The following is a 20,394-nucleotide window of genomic DNA, read 5'->3' as shown; positions in this document are numbered from 1 at the left end:
AAGGTGTGATAGTCTTTGTTATGATCAAATAGCCAGTAATTACCGGCAATTAACGTGTCAACTCGTGTCAATTATGTTGTTCACAGTGTTATCTCGGTTAAAGATAATACTCGATCCTTAATTAGTGTCATAATTTTTGTGATTTATTAATATTTTTTCATCAAAATACTTTAAATTTATATGAAATTAATTCTGTTTAATAAAAAAATAAACCATTCAATCTTTTACGGAACGTAACGGCAATCTTAGATTTTAGCGTTGACAGTTAGCGCGGAGAGTAGTTTCCCTTTACCAAAATGTCCAACATCGATAACAAAACTTGTTTTGAAGTTGGAAAATTGTCTATACCTGTGTATAATGAGCACCCACAATTCGGGGATGGTCCCTGTGGTAAAAAACTGCGCATTTTACATGGGTATCTGCGCAAAGGAGTTTCGTGACCGATTTTGCGGGTCCAGTGGATGCAGAGGCACTAAAAAATGCGAGTTCAAAGCAGTAAAAGCGCGTCAGGGACGCAGAAAACCTGCGTCCGGGAAAACCCTGGACCTAGTGATTTCATGGAAACAAATATTCTGACCAATTTTCATTAAGATTGGACCAAAAAATTGGTCTCTTGCGATAAAACAAGCATTTTCTTAGATATGACCTAGTTTTTGACCCTAGATGACCCATGTTCAAATCGACCTAGATAGTAACTTGCATGTAAAACTTTAACCAAAATTTTCTAAGTTCAAAAGGGGGCATAATTTGCTCAAAATACATGTCAGAGTTATGGGACTTGACCCAGAGAGGTTGGTAATTGACCTAGAAAAAGAAAAAATAAGTTTTAAAGCTATATGCCTTTAACTGATGGCTGTATGTACTTGCATGCAAAAACTTAACCAAGGTGTGACGCCGACGCCGACGCCAGGGTGAGTAGAATAGCTAGACTATTCTTTGAATAGTCGAGCTAAAAATCAGACGAGCTAAAAAGACAAAACAAAACTTGCTTGCATTGAAAATAAACTTACATTCAACATAAAGAGTATAGGTCTTATTGTCTGACTGCTGTCCATTGCCGATAGAATTAGTCACGCGGCATGAATACTCTCCTGAGTCATCCTGTTGTACATTTTGTATCTTCAGAACCCGATTACTATCTGTCAGTTCATAACGACCTCGTACTCCACTCGGCACTTTCCATGTATATGTTAGTGGAATTCTAAAAACAGATTATTTGTGGTACTCATTCCATTTTACTTAGAATTATAACAAGACCTATCACAAATGGTGGTGAACAGCCCCATACAGCAGCTTATTGTCAGAGGAACAGGGGTATTAAAACTGAACATTTTATATAAAGGACTCATTATTCTAGGCCATATACTTTTTGAGATATGAGCATAACAAACAAAAATCCACTATTTTGGCTATTTCAAGGACCATAATTCTGTAATAATTATAAGCGCTAAGATTTTCAAGAAGAATGCCAAGTGTGCAAGGTCACATTATGATAAAGACTCATGCAAGGTCTCATGAATTTACCTCAAAAACTTTTGAGCTAGGCACGTAATTAGGTGAAATTGTGCATTTTTTATTATTTCAGGGACCATAAAGGTCAAATCTATATGGCACCACAACTCATGGGGAGGGGGGTGGGGGGGGGGGGGCAAAAAAAAGAAGAAAGTAGGTCCGTAGGTCAAGTCAAAATTAAGCCAAGTCATATAAAATCATTCCAGGGGAGATTCAGTGCAGACATAAAATAGAAGGATCAAACCTTTGACCTCGAGTTGTGACCTTGACCTTGAGCCAACATGGCTGACTCATGGTTTCTGCACATGGTCTTGACGCGGTGATCATTTGACCCAAGTTTCATGTATCCTTCAAGGGGTTTTGGAAATACAGAGAGGACACGAAATGGAAGGCTCAAATTTTTGACCTTCAGCCGACATGACTGACTCATGGGTTCTGTACATCATCTTGATGAGGTGATCATTTGACCAAAGTTTCATGAAAATCCTTCAAGGTGTTTACGAGATACAAAGCCGACATAAAATGTTAAGGACAGACGGAAGGACAAACAGACAGAGACCATCCCTTTAACCTCCCCCCTCCCCCACCACTTGTGGCCTGGAGGAGGATAAAAAAAAACAAGAGCTGTCCATAAGACAGCCAAGCTCGACTATTCGAAATATTGTCCCAGAAGCAGGAAAATATTACCCAAAAAGGTTAAATATCAAGAGAGTTTTAAGTTCAAAAGGGGGCATAATTTGACCAAGATGCATATCAGTTATGGGACTTGCTGCTATCAACTAGTTTTATAACCGCGAAGGCACATGTGAAGCTTCAGTTCAATATCTGCATTAGTTTTGGAAATAGAAACTCGCATGTAAAACTTTAACCAGAATTTTCAAAGTCCAAAAGGGGGCATAATTTGCCCAAAATACATGCCAGAGTTATGGGACTTGACCCAGTGAGGTTGGTAATTGATCTAGAAAAAGAAAAAATACGTTTCAAATCTATATGCCTTTTAGTAATTGCTGTATGTACTTGCACGCAAAACTTTAACCAGGATTTTCTAAGTCCAAAAAGGGGAATTATTTGCTCAAAATACATGTAAGAGTTATGGGACTTGATCCAGTGAGGTAAGTAATTGATCTAGAAAAAGAAAAAATAAGTTTCAAATCTATATGCCTTTTAGTAATAGCTATATGTACTTGCACGCAAAACTTTAACCAGAATTTGCTAAGTCCAAAAGGGGGCATAATTTGGCAAAAATGAAAGTCAGAGTTATGGGACTTGATGCTATCAACTAGTTTTATAACCCCGAAGACACATGTGAAGTTTCAAATCAATATCTGCATTAGTTTTGGAGATAGTAACTTGCATGTAAAACTTTAACCAAAATTTTCTAAGTCTAAAAGGGGGCATAATTTGCTCAAAATACATGTCAGAGTTATGGGACTTGACCCAGTGAGGTTGGTAATTGATCTAGAAAAAGAAAAAATAAGTTTCAAATCTATATGCCTTTTAGAAATAGCTGTATGTACTTGCACGCAAAACTTTAACCAGAATTTTCTAAGTCCAAAAGGGGGCATAATTTGGCCAAAATGAAGGTCAGAGATATGGGACTTGCTGCTATCAACTAGTTTAATAACCCCGAAGACACATGTGAAGTTTCAAATCAATATCTGCATTAGTTTTGGAGATAGTAACTTGCATGTAAAACTTTAACCAAAATTTTCTAAGTCGAAAAGGGGGCATAATTTGCTCAAAATACATGTCAGAGTTATGGGACTTGACCCAGAGAGGTTGGTAATTGACCTAGAAAAAGAAAAAATAAGTTTCAAAGCTATATGTCTTTAATTGATGGCTGTATGTACTTGCATGCAAAAACTTAACCAAGGTGTGACGCCGACGCCGACGCCAGGGTGAGTAGAATAGCTAGACTATTCTTCGAATAGTCGAGCTAAAAAGAAGGTAAACAGGTCAAAGTCATGGTCAAGGGACCATGTAATCACTAAGGGTCATCAGCTAGCTATATTTAACAGCATATGAAATACGTTAAAAAATCATTGTTCCTTTCCAATGTAACTCTATTCCTATTTGAAACAAATAAAGGGCCAAAACTTTGTATAAAATCATTCAAATGGAATGTGCTTCGCACATGCACAACTGATGCTTAATGATGAAGTTTACTGTATGCTTTGTGTGAGATTTGTTCAGTTTGTAAATATTAATTGTTATACAAGTTGTCTAAAGTATATCAGAATTACACTCCATAGGCAACGTACTCAGAATTTGTATTTATTTCTGACTTGTGTTACATATGCAAAACATGCAAAATTCGTATTTATTTCTGACTTACGTTCCATAGGCAAAACACTCGAGACTTATGTTCATGCCGACAACTGGTGAACCGGGAACCACATTTATGAAACTATCTTGAATTCTTGGCGCATATGTTCCACCAGCTGAAGGTAGAAAAAAATAAAAACAATGTATTAATGTTTAATACACTTAGCTTTGACATACTGGATATGAAATTTACAACTGCAATATTTTTACAAGAAATACAGCGATGTTATAAAATAATGTTACTAACCCCAAACGAGGTTTGCATATATGCTTGGTATGACCTTGTCTACAGACCCTTAAAACATAATCCAAAATAGTTGTCCTTTCCAGCTTGCTATACACAAAGTTTGATGAGAATATGTCATCAGAACTAAAGTTATAAGCTGAAAACATTTTTTCTGTTCTTTTTTTTTTGTGACCTTAACCCAGCTACCCTACAGATATTCCTAAACTAGGTATCCATTTAAGTTTTGCTGTAATTAATATGTTATCCCAAACCTAAGATTATAGATTATAGGTGCCATACTGTTTACATGACTTACAATTAGCACGGACTTCAAGACGAACAGGTTTACTGGTTCGACTTGGACTCAGGGTCGTACTGATGAAGTTCTGGTTCAGATTCAGTGTTGTCAATGTTGCAATACAGTAGTAGAAATAGTTATCCGCATCTGTGACTTCTGAGAAATACAGTTTTCCATTGCCGGAGACAAAAAGACGGTTATTTAAATCTGGTCTGACGTCCATTTTACGTAATTTGTCAATATCTCCAGAATAGCGATCCTCCTCTGATTTCTTCCACTGGTATACAACAGCTGAAAAACCAAGAAATAATTTAATGTACAAAAATATTGTTAAAAGCACTTGGCAAACAAATAATATATCAACTCTTTTTAAAGTTTATTAGAAGGTGAGTAATATTGTCAAAGAACAAACATAGCTGTTGAATTATATGGAGAAAACTTGACCAGCAACTGATACCTGCTTGCAGCATTTTTGGGATAAATTATGATTACTTAAAATAATTTTAGTAGAGGGTAACTCAAGGAAATTATCAAAAATTCTCACCACTTGTTTAGGACATGGCAATGATTTTCTATTTTTAGCAATAGCGGCCATGTTTGTTTACATCTTGGAATAATTTGAACATACTTTGTAGATGGCTACTCAAGGAACATTTCTGTGAAACAATTTCAAAATCATTTGAGAGGTTTCAGAGATGTGGTTTGAACATTTCTTCTTCTTTCTTTTTTTCGCAGTCAGTCATGACTTTTGAGAACCAGAATGATTTGAATAGATCATCCAAGCAACATCTGTGTGAAATCCTGCCAGTGATAATAAGGTCATAATGCTTTAGGTATAAATGAAGACTTTTAAAGGTATTTCTATTTTTAGCTCTAGCGGCCCCTAAAAGGGGCCAAGTACCCCAATTGGGAGAAGACTATATAATGATGCTACAGAGCAAGTATGATGAAGATCTATCTAGCAATTCATGAAAAGAAGTCATATAAAGGTTTTTCAATTTTCAAGTTTAGCAACCCCTAAAAGGGACCAAGTGCCCCCGTTTGAACAAACTTGACAGAGGACCTCGCCAGTATGCTACAGACCAAATTTGGTGTTATTCTGACCAGTAGTTTCAGAGGAGAAAATGTTAAAGTGAAAATGTGGATGATTGGCGATGGATCATCCACCTATACTAATAGCTCACCCTGAACCATCGGTTCAGGTGAGCTAAAAATGCCCACAAAGTAAAGCTCTTGTCTTCCTTCTAAGGTATAACAAGAGCTCCGCCAAGCGGGGCAATATACGTCTAAAGGGTTACATCAGAGGATGGGTGCAAAATTTAAAGAACTTGACTGTTGAAGCCCAAAGGCCAGGAACAACAAAGGGAAGACCCAAAAAAAAATTCTAAGTCCACAAAAAAATCCTTACCAGGTACAGGTATGTCAAAATACACCTAAAAATTGGAGGTACCATCCATGTTGTACCACAGAAAAGTGGTCTTCGTTTTTCCCTACAGCCAATAATAACAAGAGTGCCGCCAAGCGGAGCAATATACGCCCGAAGGGTTACATCAGTGGATGGGTGCAAAATTTAAAAAACTTGACTGTTGAAGCTCAAAGGACAGGAACAACAAAGGGAAGAAAATCAAAAAAAAAATTCTAAGTCCACAAAAAAATCCTTACCAGGTACAGGTTTGTCAAAAAACACCTAAAAATTGGAGGTACCATCTATGTTGTACCACGGAAAAGTGGTCTCGGTTTTTCCCTACGGCCAATAATAAAAAAAATGTTTCAAAATAAGCTATTTATAGTAACATAAAAGGGAAGTAGTTCAATTTTTTTTTATTGTAAGTGAACAAAAAAGGGATCTGCCAAATAAAAACAAGAGCACTGCAATGCAATGAAAGAGAAGGCTGTTTCTTTTGTTATTTTCTTTTGTCTGAATAGGGGGCCCTGGACCTTTAATCTATTGTTAACGGATTGAAGCTATTGTTCTCTTTTGTTCTCTTTACCGTTAGATGGCCCTCTCTTTCTTTTCAGTTGCCCGGACAGACAAACGGACACCGGGGGTATAACATAATACATCCCTTCGGGCATATAAAAAAATTTCAAAAAAAGCTATTTAAAGTAACATAAAAGGGAAGTAGTTCAAAATAAATTTATTGTAAGTGAACAAAAAAGGGATCTGCCAAAAAAAAAAAACAAGAGCACTGCAATGCAGAGCAATATACACAAAGCAAAGTCATATATGACCTCTGACCCCCAATTGTGACCTTGACCTTAAAGCGAGTCATCCGAAACATGCGCTCTGCATGTCGTCTCGGTGTGGTGAACATATGTGCCAAGTTTCTTTGAAATCCTTCAAACAGTCCAAGAGTTACAGAGCGGACACAAAACAAACTGATATGACCTTTGACCACAAAGCAAAGTCATATATGACCTTTGACCCCCAATTGTGACCTTGACCTTGAAGCGAGTCATCCGAAAACATGCGTTCTGCACGTGGTCTCTGTGTGGTGAACATTTGTGCCAAGTTTCTTTGAAATCCTTCAAACAGTTCAAGAGTTACAGAGCGGACACGAAACAAACTGATATGACCTTTGACCCCTATTTGTGACCTTGACCTTGAAGCGAGACATCCAAAACATGCGCTCTGTACATCGTCTCTGAGTGGTGAACATTTGTGTCAAGTTTCTTTGAAATCCTTCATGGGGTTCAAGAGTTACAGAGTGGACACGAAATTGCTAACGGACGGATGGACGGACAGGCATCCAACCAAAATGAAAGAGAGGGCCATTTCTTTTGTTTGAATATGGGGACTTGGCCCTTTAAACTATTGTTAACGGATTGAAGCTATTGTTCTCTTTACCGTTAGATGGCCCTCTCTTTCTTTTCACTTGCCCGGACAGACAGACAGACAGACGGACACCGGGGGTATAACATAATACTTCCCTTCAGGCGTATAAAAAAGTTTCAAAAAAAGCTATTTATAGTAACATAAAAGGGAAGTAATTCAATTTTTTTTATTGTAAGTGAACAAAAAGGGATCTGCCAAATAAAAACAAGAGCACTGCAATGCAGAGCAATATACACAAAGCAAAGTCATATATGACATTTGACCCCCAATTGTGACCTTGACCTTGAAGTGAGTCATCCGAAACATGCGCTCTACACGTCGTCTCGGTGTGGTGAACATTTGCGCCAAGTTTCTTTGAAATCCTTCAAACAGTCCAAGAGTTACAGAGAGGACACGAAACAAACTGATATGACCTTTGACCACAAAGCAAAGTCATATATGACCTCTGACCCCCAATTGTGACCTTGACCTTGAAGCGAGTCATCCTAAACATGCGCTCTGCACGTCGTCTCTGTGTGATGAACATTTGTGCCAAGTTTCTTTGAAATCCTTCAAACAGTCCAAGAGTTACAGAGCTTTGACCTTGAAGAGAGACATTTAAAACATGCACTCTGCACATCATCTCGGTGTGGTGAACATTTGTGTCAAGTTTCTTTGAAATCCTTCAAGGGTTTCAAGGGTTACAGAGCGGACACGAAATTGCTAACAGACGGACCGACAGACGGACACCAGGGATATAACATGATACGTCCCTTTGGGCGTATAAAAACGAATGAGACATCAATGTATAATTTACTCACCTTGTTTAAAACCTGAAGCTATATCTGGACATTCAATGACAGCACCCTGGTACTCCCAAGGATTGACAGAGGCAACTGGAATATTTGGGAATTCTCCAAGACCTAGAATATACGAGGGAAAAAAGAATACTAATTTTGTGAATTTCTTAAAAATCAGAAAATATGAAAGGTCAGAACTTACAGAAATCTTCATTTTATGCATTGTTATCAATGTTATACTTCATTTTACTTAATGCTAATTTATGAAATTCTGTGTTTTATCAACAAGATACAATCCAGGGCTTCGGAAATTTGCCGGTTTGTCAGTTTTGGACCGATTTTTGACTTTTCAGACCGATTCGTGAAGTGAAAAAACGAAAAAAATCAGTCCCGTAAAAATGGAGAAAAGTATAAATTTTGGTCTGATATCTCAATTCAAGATCACCTGCCAAATAGGAAATTGTTGGTCGCACCTTCAGATAATCAATAAACGTGTCAATCGGTCTGATTGTCACTTCGATAATCGGTCCGTAATTAGCGCGTGACGCAATCAGTGCTCGCGCGGCACATCCTTTAATGTTTGCAGACAGCCGACTGCAGTGTATTAAACATTTTTGATTGGTTTCCTAACGTTTCTGACTGGATCCAAATCATTTCGACGGGGATCCACTTCTTTTATTTAGAATCCGACGGATGGTTTATTTCAAAAGGCTATGTTTGATCACGGTAACAAAAAATGGTCGCTGCATTTAATCAAACAGCTATAATTGTACATTATAGGTCTTTGATTTAATGAGACATCACGCGGAAAACCGATAAAAATAATTTCTATAATTACTTGATTTGAAAAAATTACACGATTCATTTGTTGGGGCTCCAGTTGAAACAAATGCAGAAAATCGTCTTTGCAACCCGACTGTACAAAAAAGAAAAAAATGGACGGGCAACCACGAATGATAAAGAAAACCGGAGTGGCACTGTTTATCAAATCGGTCTTTTAAAAAACGTTTCAAAATGAAATTTTGTTTACATCAGAAGAGAACATATAACTTTATAAAATGTAGCTGCTTATTGAAGTACAACATAAGTGAAATGAAATATCCGTGGCCAACCCGCGTGACGTTTTGGTACAATACATGTGGGAAGTTTGATCTCAGCGTTCAAATAACGTACACATTCGGTCCGCGGCAGAGTATTCTTTAAATACTGAGGCTGTTTAGCAGAGAATATGTGTCGTGTAACTCACTTTGACGCATTGTATTTTATAGAATTCCGTCAAAGAATGAAGAAACATCACAAAGTATCTGCCGTGTATACGGTATCGAAGTCACGTATGTTGGCTTTAAGACTAGTTACCCACACGGTGTCAATGCCTCGTATTATCTCGGAAAAACATCGAAAGTTAAACAAAGTAACGATCACACATAACACTGAAAAACTGTCTTCATTGTATGGTAACGCACGGTGACTGGTAACTCAGTTTTAATGCATGACATGCTTATTTCTTTACCCTATCACGTTTTACAAAATATGTAATATTGGGAATGCGGTGGGTGGGGTAGCGCCGATGTCAGGATTTTCGTTTCGGACCGATTGAGTTATCAAAATTTCCGGAGCCCTGATACAATCCATACAACACTGGTTAAGAAATGCTTAAGTTAAGTGTGGACATTCAATTTTAAAAATTTCCGGTATTGGCTTGTTATTGAAAATGACTGAGATATTATGTCCATAAATATTGTGACCAAGTTTGGTACACACTGGATAAGAACTGTGACAGTTAGAGAGCCGACAACTTTGTGGATTTTGCCTGCAACCACAGGTGATCAAGGGAGTACAAAAATTATTTAAGGTTATGGTTTATTTGCTTGACACTTTCTCTCATCGCAACTTATCATTGTGTCAAGTTATATTTGATTCTCTTCAGTGGTGTCAGTTTTTTACTTCAATTTGGGACAGTCAGAGGGTAAGATGGACAGGCAAAGTGATTCGAAAACTATAATAATTTATTATTTTGTGAGAGCATAGTCGGTAGGATAAAATGTTAATCTATCAATTTATAAAAGTTTTCATCTAATTTCTGATTAAGTTGACTTACTTGCAAACGAGAGTTGAGCGGGAGCACTAACGATTGCCCCTACAGAGTTTTCCACCTTGCATTGATATATCCCAGCATCTTTACTTTCCTTAGGGTCTTCAATGGTCAATTTTCCATTTGTAATAGTGTAACGTGAGTCATCACTTGTGTCTACAGGTTGTATGACACCAGAGTTATTTCTGATCCAGCTATAATCAGGCTGAGGTATCCCTCCACCAATACATTCCAAGTACACCATTCCCTTAGCCATACCCTGGTCTTCGTCAATGATCACAACAGTACTCGATGCTTCTACAGTGAACTTCGGACCCCTGTGCACGTCGTTCATATTTTTGAATGGCACCCCATAATCTGTTAATGACAGACCATAAAACAAATGTCATTTCTTTCCGTTCTTCTTAAAGTAAATCTATGAATTTAACATAAGTCTAAAGTATTCATTTAAACAAGTCTGATGATACAGAATAAATCTTAGAGTTGTCCATAAGACAGCATGCTCCACTATTTGACAGATTCTAAGTTAAACAAGGGCTATAACTTGGCAAGATTTACCTAACTGAGTTTCTTGATTACAATTTGTTGCAAATTAAAGTTTTATTACAGCAATGATGACAACTTGCATACAAAACTTCAACAAAATTTTCTAAGTCAAACAAGGGCCATATTTCTGATAAATTTCAACAAAGAGTTATCTAACTTGTATGTGTAAGTATGTTTGATGAGAAGGATGTCTTCCGGGAAGTTTCAGTCCAAAGCATCCAGCTGTTACCTAGATACAGCTTGACAAAACTGTTTTTTTAGTTATAAAGGGCCACAATTTACACCAAATTGGAAAAAAAGAGTTATCTAACTTGGATATTGCAGTACGTTTGATGACTGGGAAGCATTGTGTGAAGTTTCAATATAATACATGCAGTTGTTAAAAACATGTGCCTGTATTCTGTTTAGTTTAGATAGTAAATATGAGCCGTGCCATGAGAAAACCAACATAGTGGGCTTGCGACCAGCATAGATCCAGACCAGCCTGCGCATCCGCGCAGTCTGGTCAGGATCCATGCTGTTCGCTAACAGTTTCTCCAATTCCAATAGGCTTTAAAAGCGAACAGCATGGAGCCTGACCAGACTGCGCGGATGCGCAGGCTGGTCTGGATCCATGCTGGTCGCAAACCCACTATGTTGGTTTTCTCATGGCACGGCTCAATTATATTGATGATGTTTCACAAAATCTTTGGGGACGTATCATTTTTAGTCTGGTTATCCATAGACCTGCCTGCCTGTAAAAGTTTGCTGACAGTAAGTTAAAACTTGTGAAAAAAAAAATACTTGGAATTTTTATTTCTTATACTTTGTGATAAAATACTTATTGAATAGATTGCTAGTTAATAGTTAAAACTATTTGCCTGATGTCTGAAAGCAAGTCATTCCATTCAATAAAATTAATGTTTCATGACACAACATTATACGTCATGAATTTCATGTACTGGTAATAAAATACTTATTGAATAGTTGCCAGTCAGTAGTTAAAACTATTTGCCTGACGTCCGAAAGCAAACCATTCACTAAATGTTTCACGACACGATATTATACATGAATTTCAAGGTTTTTCCTCATTTTGGACTTAAGTCCAGCAAACTCATGACATGTTCAGCTATAGACCGGTCAATAACACAGATTAAGAGCTGATTTATGTAAGGAGTTGTAACAATTTTGACTTTTTTAACAGCAAGCCTCCATTAAGTGTATAATACAGAACCATACACTGCATTAATTAACAAGAGCACCGTCTTGCGGGTGCTGACGCTCATCTGATTTTTTTTGTGTAATAGAAATATTGTCCTACCCATGATTTTCTAAGTCTAAAAGGCTATCATTCTTGCAAAAAGAGATAGAGTAATGTTTCTGAGTAAGTGTCCACTATGATGGTGAAAACTGTTGCAAGTTTTAAAGCAATAGCTTTGACTATTTTATGCAAAAAGTTGACTTAAAATAATACTCAACCAAGAAAATGATTTCTAAGTCCAAAAGGGCCAATAATTATTGAAAATTCAGGATGGAGTTACCTGCTTGCTGTACAGGGTCAGCTTTGATGTGACAAGTGTTGCAAGTTTCAAAGCAATAGCTTGATAGTTTAAGAGAAAAAGTTGACCTAACATAAAACTTAACCAAGAAATCTGATATTTTCTAAGTCCAAAAGGGCCATAAATCTTGCAAAAAGAGAGGGAGTTATGTTTCTTGCTGTACAGGTCAACTTATGATGGGAACAAGTGTTGCAAGTTTTAAAGCAATAGCTTTGATAGTTTTAGGATAAAAGCTGACCTAACATAAAACTTAACCCAAGAAACTGATTTTCCAAGTCCAAAAGGGGCAATAAAATCTTGCAAAAAGCAAGATGAGTTAGTTTTCTTGCTGTACTGTGTCAGCTTATGATGGTTTGAACAAGTATTCCAAGTTTCAAAGCAATAGCTTTGACAGTTTGGAAAAAGTTTGACCTAAACATAAACTTAACCAGAAATCTGACATTTCTAAGTACAAAAGGGGCCATAAATTTGCAAAAAGCAAGTGAGTTATGTTTCTTGCTATACAGGGTCAGCTTATAATGGTGAACAAGTATTCATGTTTCAAAGCAATCGCTTTGATAGTTTAGGAGAAAAGCTGACCTAAACATAAAACTTAACCAGGCAACGCCGACGCAGACGCCGACGCCGACAACCGCTCAAGTGATGACAATAACTCATCATTTTTTTTCAAAAAATCAGATGAGCTTAAAAAGACTAAGCTCACCATAGCCTCTTTTGTTAATGTTGATTCTGTACACTTCATTTCTGCTAATCTCACAAATGAAATTTCTCCGCTGCCATCTGTTTGACACTGCTGCTACTCCGTAAAGTCCTCCTTTAATACCATTGTCATTTGTGAGAAAACACATTATAAAGTGTCATTTAGTTAGCTTTTAAACCTTTTTAACATGTACATGAAATACAGTAATATCTAATGTTTTCTGCACCTTAAATTCATTTGAAGTAATGAACTAATTAAAGATTGAGCTGCCAATAATGAAATAAGTTACTATGTTAGTTAAGGCAAAATATCATTTTTCAACAATTCCTCATTTCACTTGATGGTGCATAATATCCTGACATTACATATTTCAATATCCATGCAATACCAAGGATGTAAATTTCCACTCACCCACTTGCACTGGCAAGTTAAAAGTCTGACTAGAGCCAGTGAAAGTTCCTGTATATTCGACCAACTGGGTGAGTGCAACGTATTTTATTTACATTAATTACAAAGGGTGAATTGGCTTTAATGGCTTCTTGTCCTCCAGGATGAGTGGTGGAAAAATAATTTCACTCTCTTGAATACAATTTACAGAGTTATTAGAAACAAAAGGTTCCTAATAATTGACTATAGGAAAACATCAGAAGCTTAATAAATTTTGAGGGCTGAGCGCGAAACTATTGTATCTTGTTCTTTATTTATATATAGTTACAATAGTTTCGCGCTCAGCCCACGTTATGTCAAAATGAAGTTTCCAAGAATACAAAAGAAATGTTATATACTTACTATTCATATCATACTTGTACACAAGTAAGTCTCGAGTTATATCATTGTTGAATGGTTCATATTCATTAATCCAAATGTTTGAGGACAGTGATATCTCCTGGCTTGTAGCTGTCCACACAAACCTTGCAAATGATTTTGAGGAGTCACGTTCTCCACTCGTATACCATTCATTTCTAGCGCAACAAAACACACAATTATCAAGCTAATCATTCAAATTTCAGATATTAACTTTAGTCTTAATCAAAATTAGACAGGGCCTCGGAATATGCGTGTTCACAAATTTTAATTAATTCCCTTGTCAGGTCGGGTACTGACAAAAAATTCTTTGATTATTTTTTTGGCAGTTTTCCTGACCAAGAATGAATTTTAACATTTTAACTGAAAAAGTTACTTTGAAACTATGAAGAAAACAATGTGTGTCTTTACATGTGGAGATTAGGAAACTTAATTCAATATTATAAGATAAATAACAATGATTAACCAAGATATTCAGCTTCAACCTTCTACAAGGTCAAAGTCAAACATTCTCTTATAACACCTGGATCAAAGTTGATAAACCCCTGAGTTTGGGAAACAGTCTCAAAGCACATTTTTGTATTCGACCAATGGCAAAGCAGCATTTCTGTATTCGACCAATGGCAAAGCAGCATATTTTAAATCAACCAATGGTAAAGCAGAATTTTTGAAATACATAATTTTGAGACTGCCCTCCAATCACAGTTCTGTAGTCTCTGACCCCTTGGTAGTTTCGATCTCTATGTATCCCACTCAAGACTGATTCAGTTACTTCAAGCCTTCTATTTCATCAAACTAAACCAAAATTTGAAATAAATTAAGTGTAAACCAACAATAATTTAGATGACCGACACAACATTAAGTGATTGCACCATATCAAACAAACCTCATCACATCTATTCTCCTCAGCTGTGTCAAAATGAATGTATTTTCAACATCACTGTCTACGCTCAGTAGAATGGCACCATTTTTCTGTGAAAAGAAAAGGAAGTCTAGACATGACACAGCACATGTTTCTATCCTTACACTGTACTTAACTTTTCAAAACTTACATCAGGTAATTTCTTAAATCAATCCTAAACTTGCTGACAGCTTTTTAGGTATCCATCTTAAAAACGTCCAATGATTAAGTAATTAACTTGCTAATTAAATGTGTATTAAGCATGAAATAAAATATTTGTTTCTGACAACCCAACTGCCAGTCCTATTACTTTTTCTCACTCAGTTATCAGTATGGTACTTTTCATTTTTTTTTCCAGGTTACTTAAATTCCATGTTAAGCAAAGGCTTAAACACAATTTCATAACAAATAGCCCAATTCTGCAAAATTCCAGGTCATTAATTTAAAATATATCAATACATAAATGAGACAAAGCAGTTATACATAGACAGAATTTTTACCCTTAATATGTGACTAAAAACAAAAATGTGTGGCCTTTAAGACGTACCTGACAAATATGGGCTGCATCATCATACTTGTGTGGAATAAATGAGAACTGGTAACATCTGTCTCCATTTGGTATCCAGTCTTCCGGGCACACTGTCAATAACACAGTCATAATTCAAATTACATATATTTAAATATTTTAACAATCTTTTAAAATTTAAGAGCAACTGTTTTTTAGATTTTGTTGTGTTTTAGTCACACTGGACAGACCATGAAATACCCCTATTGACATAATATCATGCAAGGGAAGACACTGTAGCAGAATCACCTATCTTCTTTAAACCAAGAAGATTACTTCTTTATCCAAATTCAAAACCAAAGGCAGAATATATATCAATTTAAATTTTCCAAACTTAAATTCTTTCAACTGCCCAGTAACTTGAGTATGAACCTTTATCCCTGAATCTGTTCTTGTCTACTGAGTCCAGATCAACTGCTGAACAAGTGTCAGATAACTTATAATTCACCTGAAGTGCCTTAAAAGTTGAAACTTTCATTGTTTGAATAGTTTGTATCGATACAACAGCTAGCAAATTTTGGCAATACATAAATAGAATCTTACGCAGAAGTTATGATTGGTTGAAATAGATCCATCAATGATAAGCAAATATGTTTGCCATTTAAATATGAAAAGAAATCGAAGACATTTGCACAATGAGCAAACAATGTAAGTAGTTGTGGAAAGAACTTTCTTAACTTAGAATCATTTTCTTTTAAATATTCCATTTTCCATTTATCTTTCCTATTCTTATTCATATTGTTCTTTTTTGGTTGCATCTTGGCTGCAAAAATCTCTGCTGATACATCATGGACTTGAACCCTTACAATGCTAAATTTCTACAATTAACTTGTCCATCTTTCAATTAGGACAGTTCCATTAACTGTTAAGAGGGGTGCTTACCAAAAAGATACTGACTGAATGGCATACAGTGCAGATTTTGATCAGACTGCATGGGTACTACACTGGTCACAAAGGAAGAATCAATCATGTCCAACATGATAAGGGTTAACCATATATATAGCAAATACATCAATATCGCAATATACAACTACACTCATTATTGTAACCATAATCATTTATACCTGTATAACAAAATTTAAAAACTTAGGTTACCATTTCCCGTAACCTGAGGTATACACTTACCAAACAAATTGAAGTTCTGTGCCGAGATACCACCAACCGAAATTAGAAGTAATAGCAGTGTTTTCATTTTTACATATCTGAAATGGAATAAAAAATCATATAAAGCGTCCTAAAGAACATGAGAAAAAGAATGAATTTTAAAATGCTATTTGTTGCGCCTAAGCCATTAATGAATACTAGCCTAGTAAAGACACAAGACAATGCAAAGTGACAGTGAGAACAAAACTTCACAAAATAATATATGCATTTCCTAGCAAAAATGAACATAATGTAGGAATGTATTTATAGCAAAACTGTATGTTTTAGTTTAATGCCATCCAAATAAATACAGATGTAGACATTGTACTTAAAAAAATAAAGAAAGGCCCAATGGACTTTATTTGCTAACTTAATGAGGACATTGACCTTTGACCTTGTTTGATAAACATCCATTAAACAGTTCATTAAAAGTAGTTCATTTTCATTGTCTTTTATTTTCTCTGTGATGGTCCCAAAATGCAATCATCATCATGTGTAACCATTTAAACAAACTTGAAAAAGGTTCATGCAAGGATAATATAGACCAAGTTTGATCAAGATCAATCAAGCAGTTTATTTGTGGAACCATTTGAACAAATTTCAGTGAGATCTGTGCAATTGATGCCATACACCCAGAAGACCCATCAGGTGGTTTATGAGAAGGAGTCATTTAATGTGTTTCTAGAGCTCTGGTTCTAGCTCTAGGGCCCATCAATGTGTAAAGCAAAACCATCTTAACATCTCTGGATGTCCGTAAATGACATCAAGATGAACCAATCTTACAAACTTGAGAGAGGCCCATACAGTGATGCTACAAACCAATTTTGGTGAAGCTCCATCAAGTGGGTGATGGGAAGAAATTGTTTAAAAACTTTTTCTATTTTTTAATATCATGAAGTAGCTTTGTCAAAATAAATACTACCTGTGCTCTCATAAGAATAAAGTAAACTTTATCAGCAATATATCATCAATTTATCCAGATCTATGCAATAACAGAGGCTTTTTCAGCTACTTTTTTCACCAGTCTGTGTTTTACCTTTTTTTCTATGCACAAGATCATTTATGCTTTGATTGCTAATTTCAAAGACACCTGCCAACAAGCATGTCTTGACATGTTATATGTAAATTAAGCATGTGTACACAATGTGAGGAAACCCATTTTTCATTGTTTTTTATTTCTATTCACGCACTGACGGGAATTCACCAGCAAGTTTCCAAGGAGTCAAAACATAACGCTGGTAATTTTCCAATGCGGGAGCACATGTGACCTAATTTACGTAATGGAAAAAATACCATTTACAACTGTATTATTTCTATTTTTTAATCTCGGGGATCCAATTACTTTCATTTCAGTTTCATTAATTCAGCCAATGAAAAAATTAGCGACCAATTTTTATTTGTATATGCTGTCTTTTTTTACAATAGTGTCGTAACTCGGTGCTCCATCTGTAAAACTTAAAAGTCATCTGAATTTGTTACTAATACTGTATATATCATATTTTTTAAAAGCATACTTCTAAATATTTATAAGAAATTTTTTTATCATATGATATACCGAATATCGATCACTTCTTATTGATATGAATATCGTATCGATCATTCAACAGCCCTACTTTTTATGACTTGACATCCAGAAACTTAAAAGAATTAGATTGGTCCAGTAATCGGACAGTGGACATTTCGGAAATTCACCTATTCAACATGTTCAATCATTATGTAGGGTTAGTCAAAATAATTCGATGTTCAGATTGTTTTATATTTGTGACGGGCAATCTAAACATCAAACTTTGAACGACCAAAATAATGGAAGTTAAATCACAGTACACAGTCATGTAAAGTTATTGTTTTATATGGCGTGTATATAAACACACGGTAAACGTTGATCATGTACATGTATGTATACAAAGGTTTAAATCACCAGAAAATTCGTAATTTTCGCTATTATTTCATAATTTTAACAAAAATAAAGATTAATGAGGAACTGAATCCCCTTTTGATACATGTAAGTTATATTTTAATTTAGGCAGTGGCTAGGTAGCCGGTTCCGGCTACCTAGACCAAAGGTCTACGTAGCCGGTTCCGGCTATCTAGACTAAAGGTCTAGGTAGCCGGTTCTATATATACATATCATATATGAACACGGAAGTCAAGGTAGCCGGCTTTAATAAACTTTGTTATAAAGGATCATTATATAAGTTAAATAAATTACATTTTTGTGACTTATTATTTACTAAAAATTTGTGATTTACCTGTTTATTTCGCCCTATTTACGCACTCGTATCATATCGGCCGATATTATGTTATGTTATCAACAAATGATCAAAGTGCCGTTATCGTCGTCGGCGCTACCTTAGAATAAATGTTCAAACAAACAATTAGAACCAATCAAGATCATTGACTTATAGACAAATCGGCGAAGAAATTAATAAGTAATTAGTTAATTAATTAAAGACGCACATAGAAATGATCAAACGCCGTTATGTTCAGAAGAGCCGCATCATTTAATGTGCGATGCTGCTCTTTGTTTTATCTTTTCTTAACTGTTTGTTTTGTTTTCTTTTAAGATTGAATCACTGTATCTCGAATATGTATCGAGTACATTCTGTCATAACAAAATGTCCGCCGATATGATATGAGTGCGTAAATACGGCAAAATAAACAGGTATTTAACACAAATAATAAATAATAACTCACAAGAAATGTATTTTATTTAACTAATATAATGATCCTTATAATCCTTTATAGATACAGTTTATTAAAGCCGGCTACCTTTGCTTACATGTTCATATACGATATGTATATATAGAGCCGGCTTCCTAGACCTTTAGTCTAGGTAACCGGACCCGGTTACGTAGATTAAAGGTCTAGGTAGCCGGAACCGGCTACCTAGCCACTGCCTTTAATTTATGGCCAATTCGTGAAATAATCGACATTTAAACCTAAAGGAATCATGCCTATAGCATGTAAAGTGTCGGCAGCGATGAAAATTTCATCGGAAGTTGCTTCAACTATTTTGGTCATTCGAGTGTTTGACGCTATTGGGGATATTGCCCATATGAAAAAAATACCTCAATATTTCCTAGGATCGCGTCAGATTAGTTGGACTGTATGTTGGGTTAGAATGTGGATTCAATCTCTTTCAAATGTCAAAGTGCGCTTTGCTTTGTACAGTACGAAAAAGGTAGATTTAAGTAACAATTCTGAAACCCTCTCAGCAACATAAAAGAGTTATTACGATTTTATACGAACCCGGAAATGAAATTAGTCATCAAAACAAATAATTTCAAATTACTATTAGATAATCTATTTGTTGTAAAAACGATACTAACATTTTTTAAATTTTAATGATATCTATCATGTGTGGTGTTTTGTCATTTTTATTCGAAAATGTAGCTAGTTTGTAACTCTTTCAATTGGAAATATGATAAATACAAAAATAACATTACCTGTAAATTACCTGTACAAAATGGCGGTTTTCCAGTATAAGTAAGAGTTACGCCCCTTCTTTTGCAGGTGACACACCACTAATTTTGACGCATGAAGGTGGTGGTTACAACACACTAAATAGCTGTTCTTCTTTATTCTATATAAAATTGACATATTTCCAATGGCCGCGGCACACATCAGGACCCATTTTAAATGTTTGTAACTTACATTTTCTTGAAGAATATTGTCAGTGCTGAATAAAAATCAAAAGAAACGTGGGGGTCATGTTTGATGCAAGAAAAATATTTTCAGTCAAACACACAAACTGCAAAATCAGCTAAAAAATGAGACCCCAAATTGTAGTGGTGATGTACGATCTAAGTTTCCTTGAATAATTCTGTCATGTTGTTATTTCATCATCAAAATGCTACCTACATGTCAAGCAGAGATCTGTCATGTGATTTTAGCAAAAAAAAAATGGCAAAGAAAATAAGGAAAAAAGCTCTACAGAGCAAAAAAATCTGAGGACCATTTGTACCCGTCATTATGCGACTACCATTTTTTTTGCGCCATTTTTTTATTTAGTGTCTGTATGCCTGGTACGTACCTATATTCTATGTAGAAATGACAATTTTAACAGCATTTACTACATATAGCTAGACCTATTTCAGTGAGAAGCAGTCATTTAAAGGTATTTCTGTTT

The 20,394-nt window shown here is 35.6% G+C and overlaps 1 protein-coding gene across 2 annotated transcripts in view; it reads right to left on the bottom strand.

The window, feature by feature from the left end:
* LOC123528499 (contactin-4-like) overlaps nt 1-19,880 on the bottom strand; it is a 61,764-nt gene extending 41,884 nt beyond the window's left edge. Inside the window, exons 1-11 of one of the 2 annotated variants that reach the window (XM_045308259.2) lie at nt 19,723-19,880; nt 16,248-16,324; nt 15,105-15,196; nt 14,543-14,628; nt 13,642-13,814; nt 12,856-12,966; nt 10,075-10,425; nt 7,998-8,099; nt 4,380-4,652; nt 3,848-3,953; nt 1,011-1,201 (exon numbers count right to left, since the gene is read on the bottom strand). In XM_045308259.2, coding sequence (XP_045164194.2) covers nt 1,011-1,201; nt 3,848-3,953; nt 4,380-4,652; nt 7,998-8,099; nt 10,075-10,425; nt 12,856-12,966; nt 13,642-13,814; nt 14,543-14,628; nt 15,105-15,196; nt 16,248-16,324; nt 19,723-19,865 — 1,705 coding nt within the window. In that variant the 5' untranslated portion in view covers nt 19,866-19,880. Of the gene's footprint in view, nt 1-1,010; nt 1,202-3,847; nt 3,954-4,379; nt 4,653-7,997; nt 8,100-10,074; nt 10,426-12,855; nt 12,967-13,641; nt 13,815-14,542; nt 14,629-15,104; nt 15,197-16,247; nt 16,325-19,711 lie in introns of both variants that reach the window. The other variant, XM_053521958.1, reaches the window with a different exon arrangement.
* Nucleotides 19,881-20,394: the final 514 nt, after the last annotated feature.

Source organism: Mercenaria mercenaria, chromosome 13 (genome assembly GCF_021730395.1).
Source record: "Mercenaria mercenaria strain notata chromosome 13, MADL_Memer_1, whole genome shotgun sequence".
Lineage (NCBI taxonomy): Eukaryota > Metazoa > Mollusca > Bivalvia > Venerida > Veneridae > Mercenaria > Mercenaria mercenaria.
The sequence above is the reverse complement of the archived record's forward strand: the minus strand, read 5'-3'. Positions and strand labels throughout refer to the sequence as shown.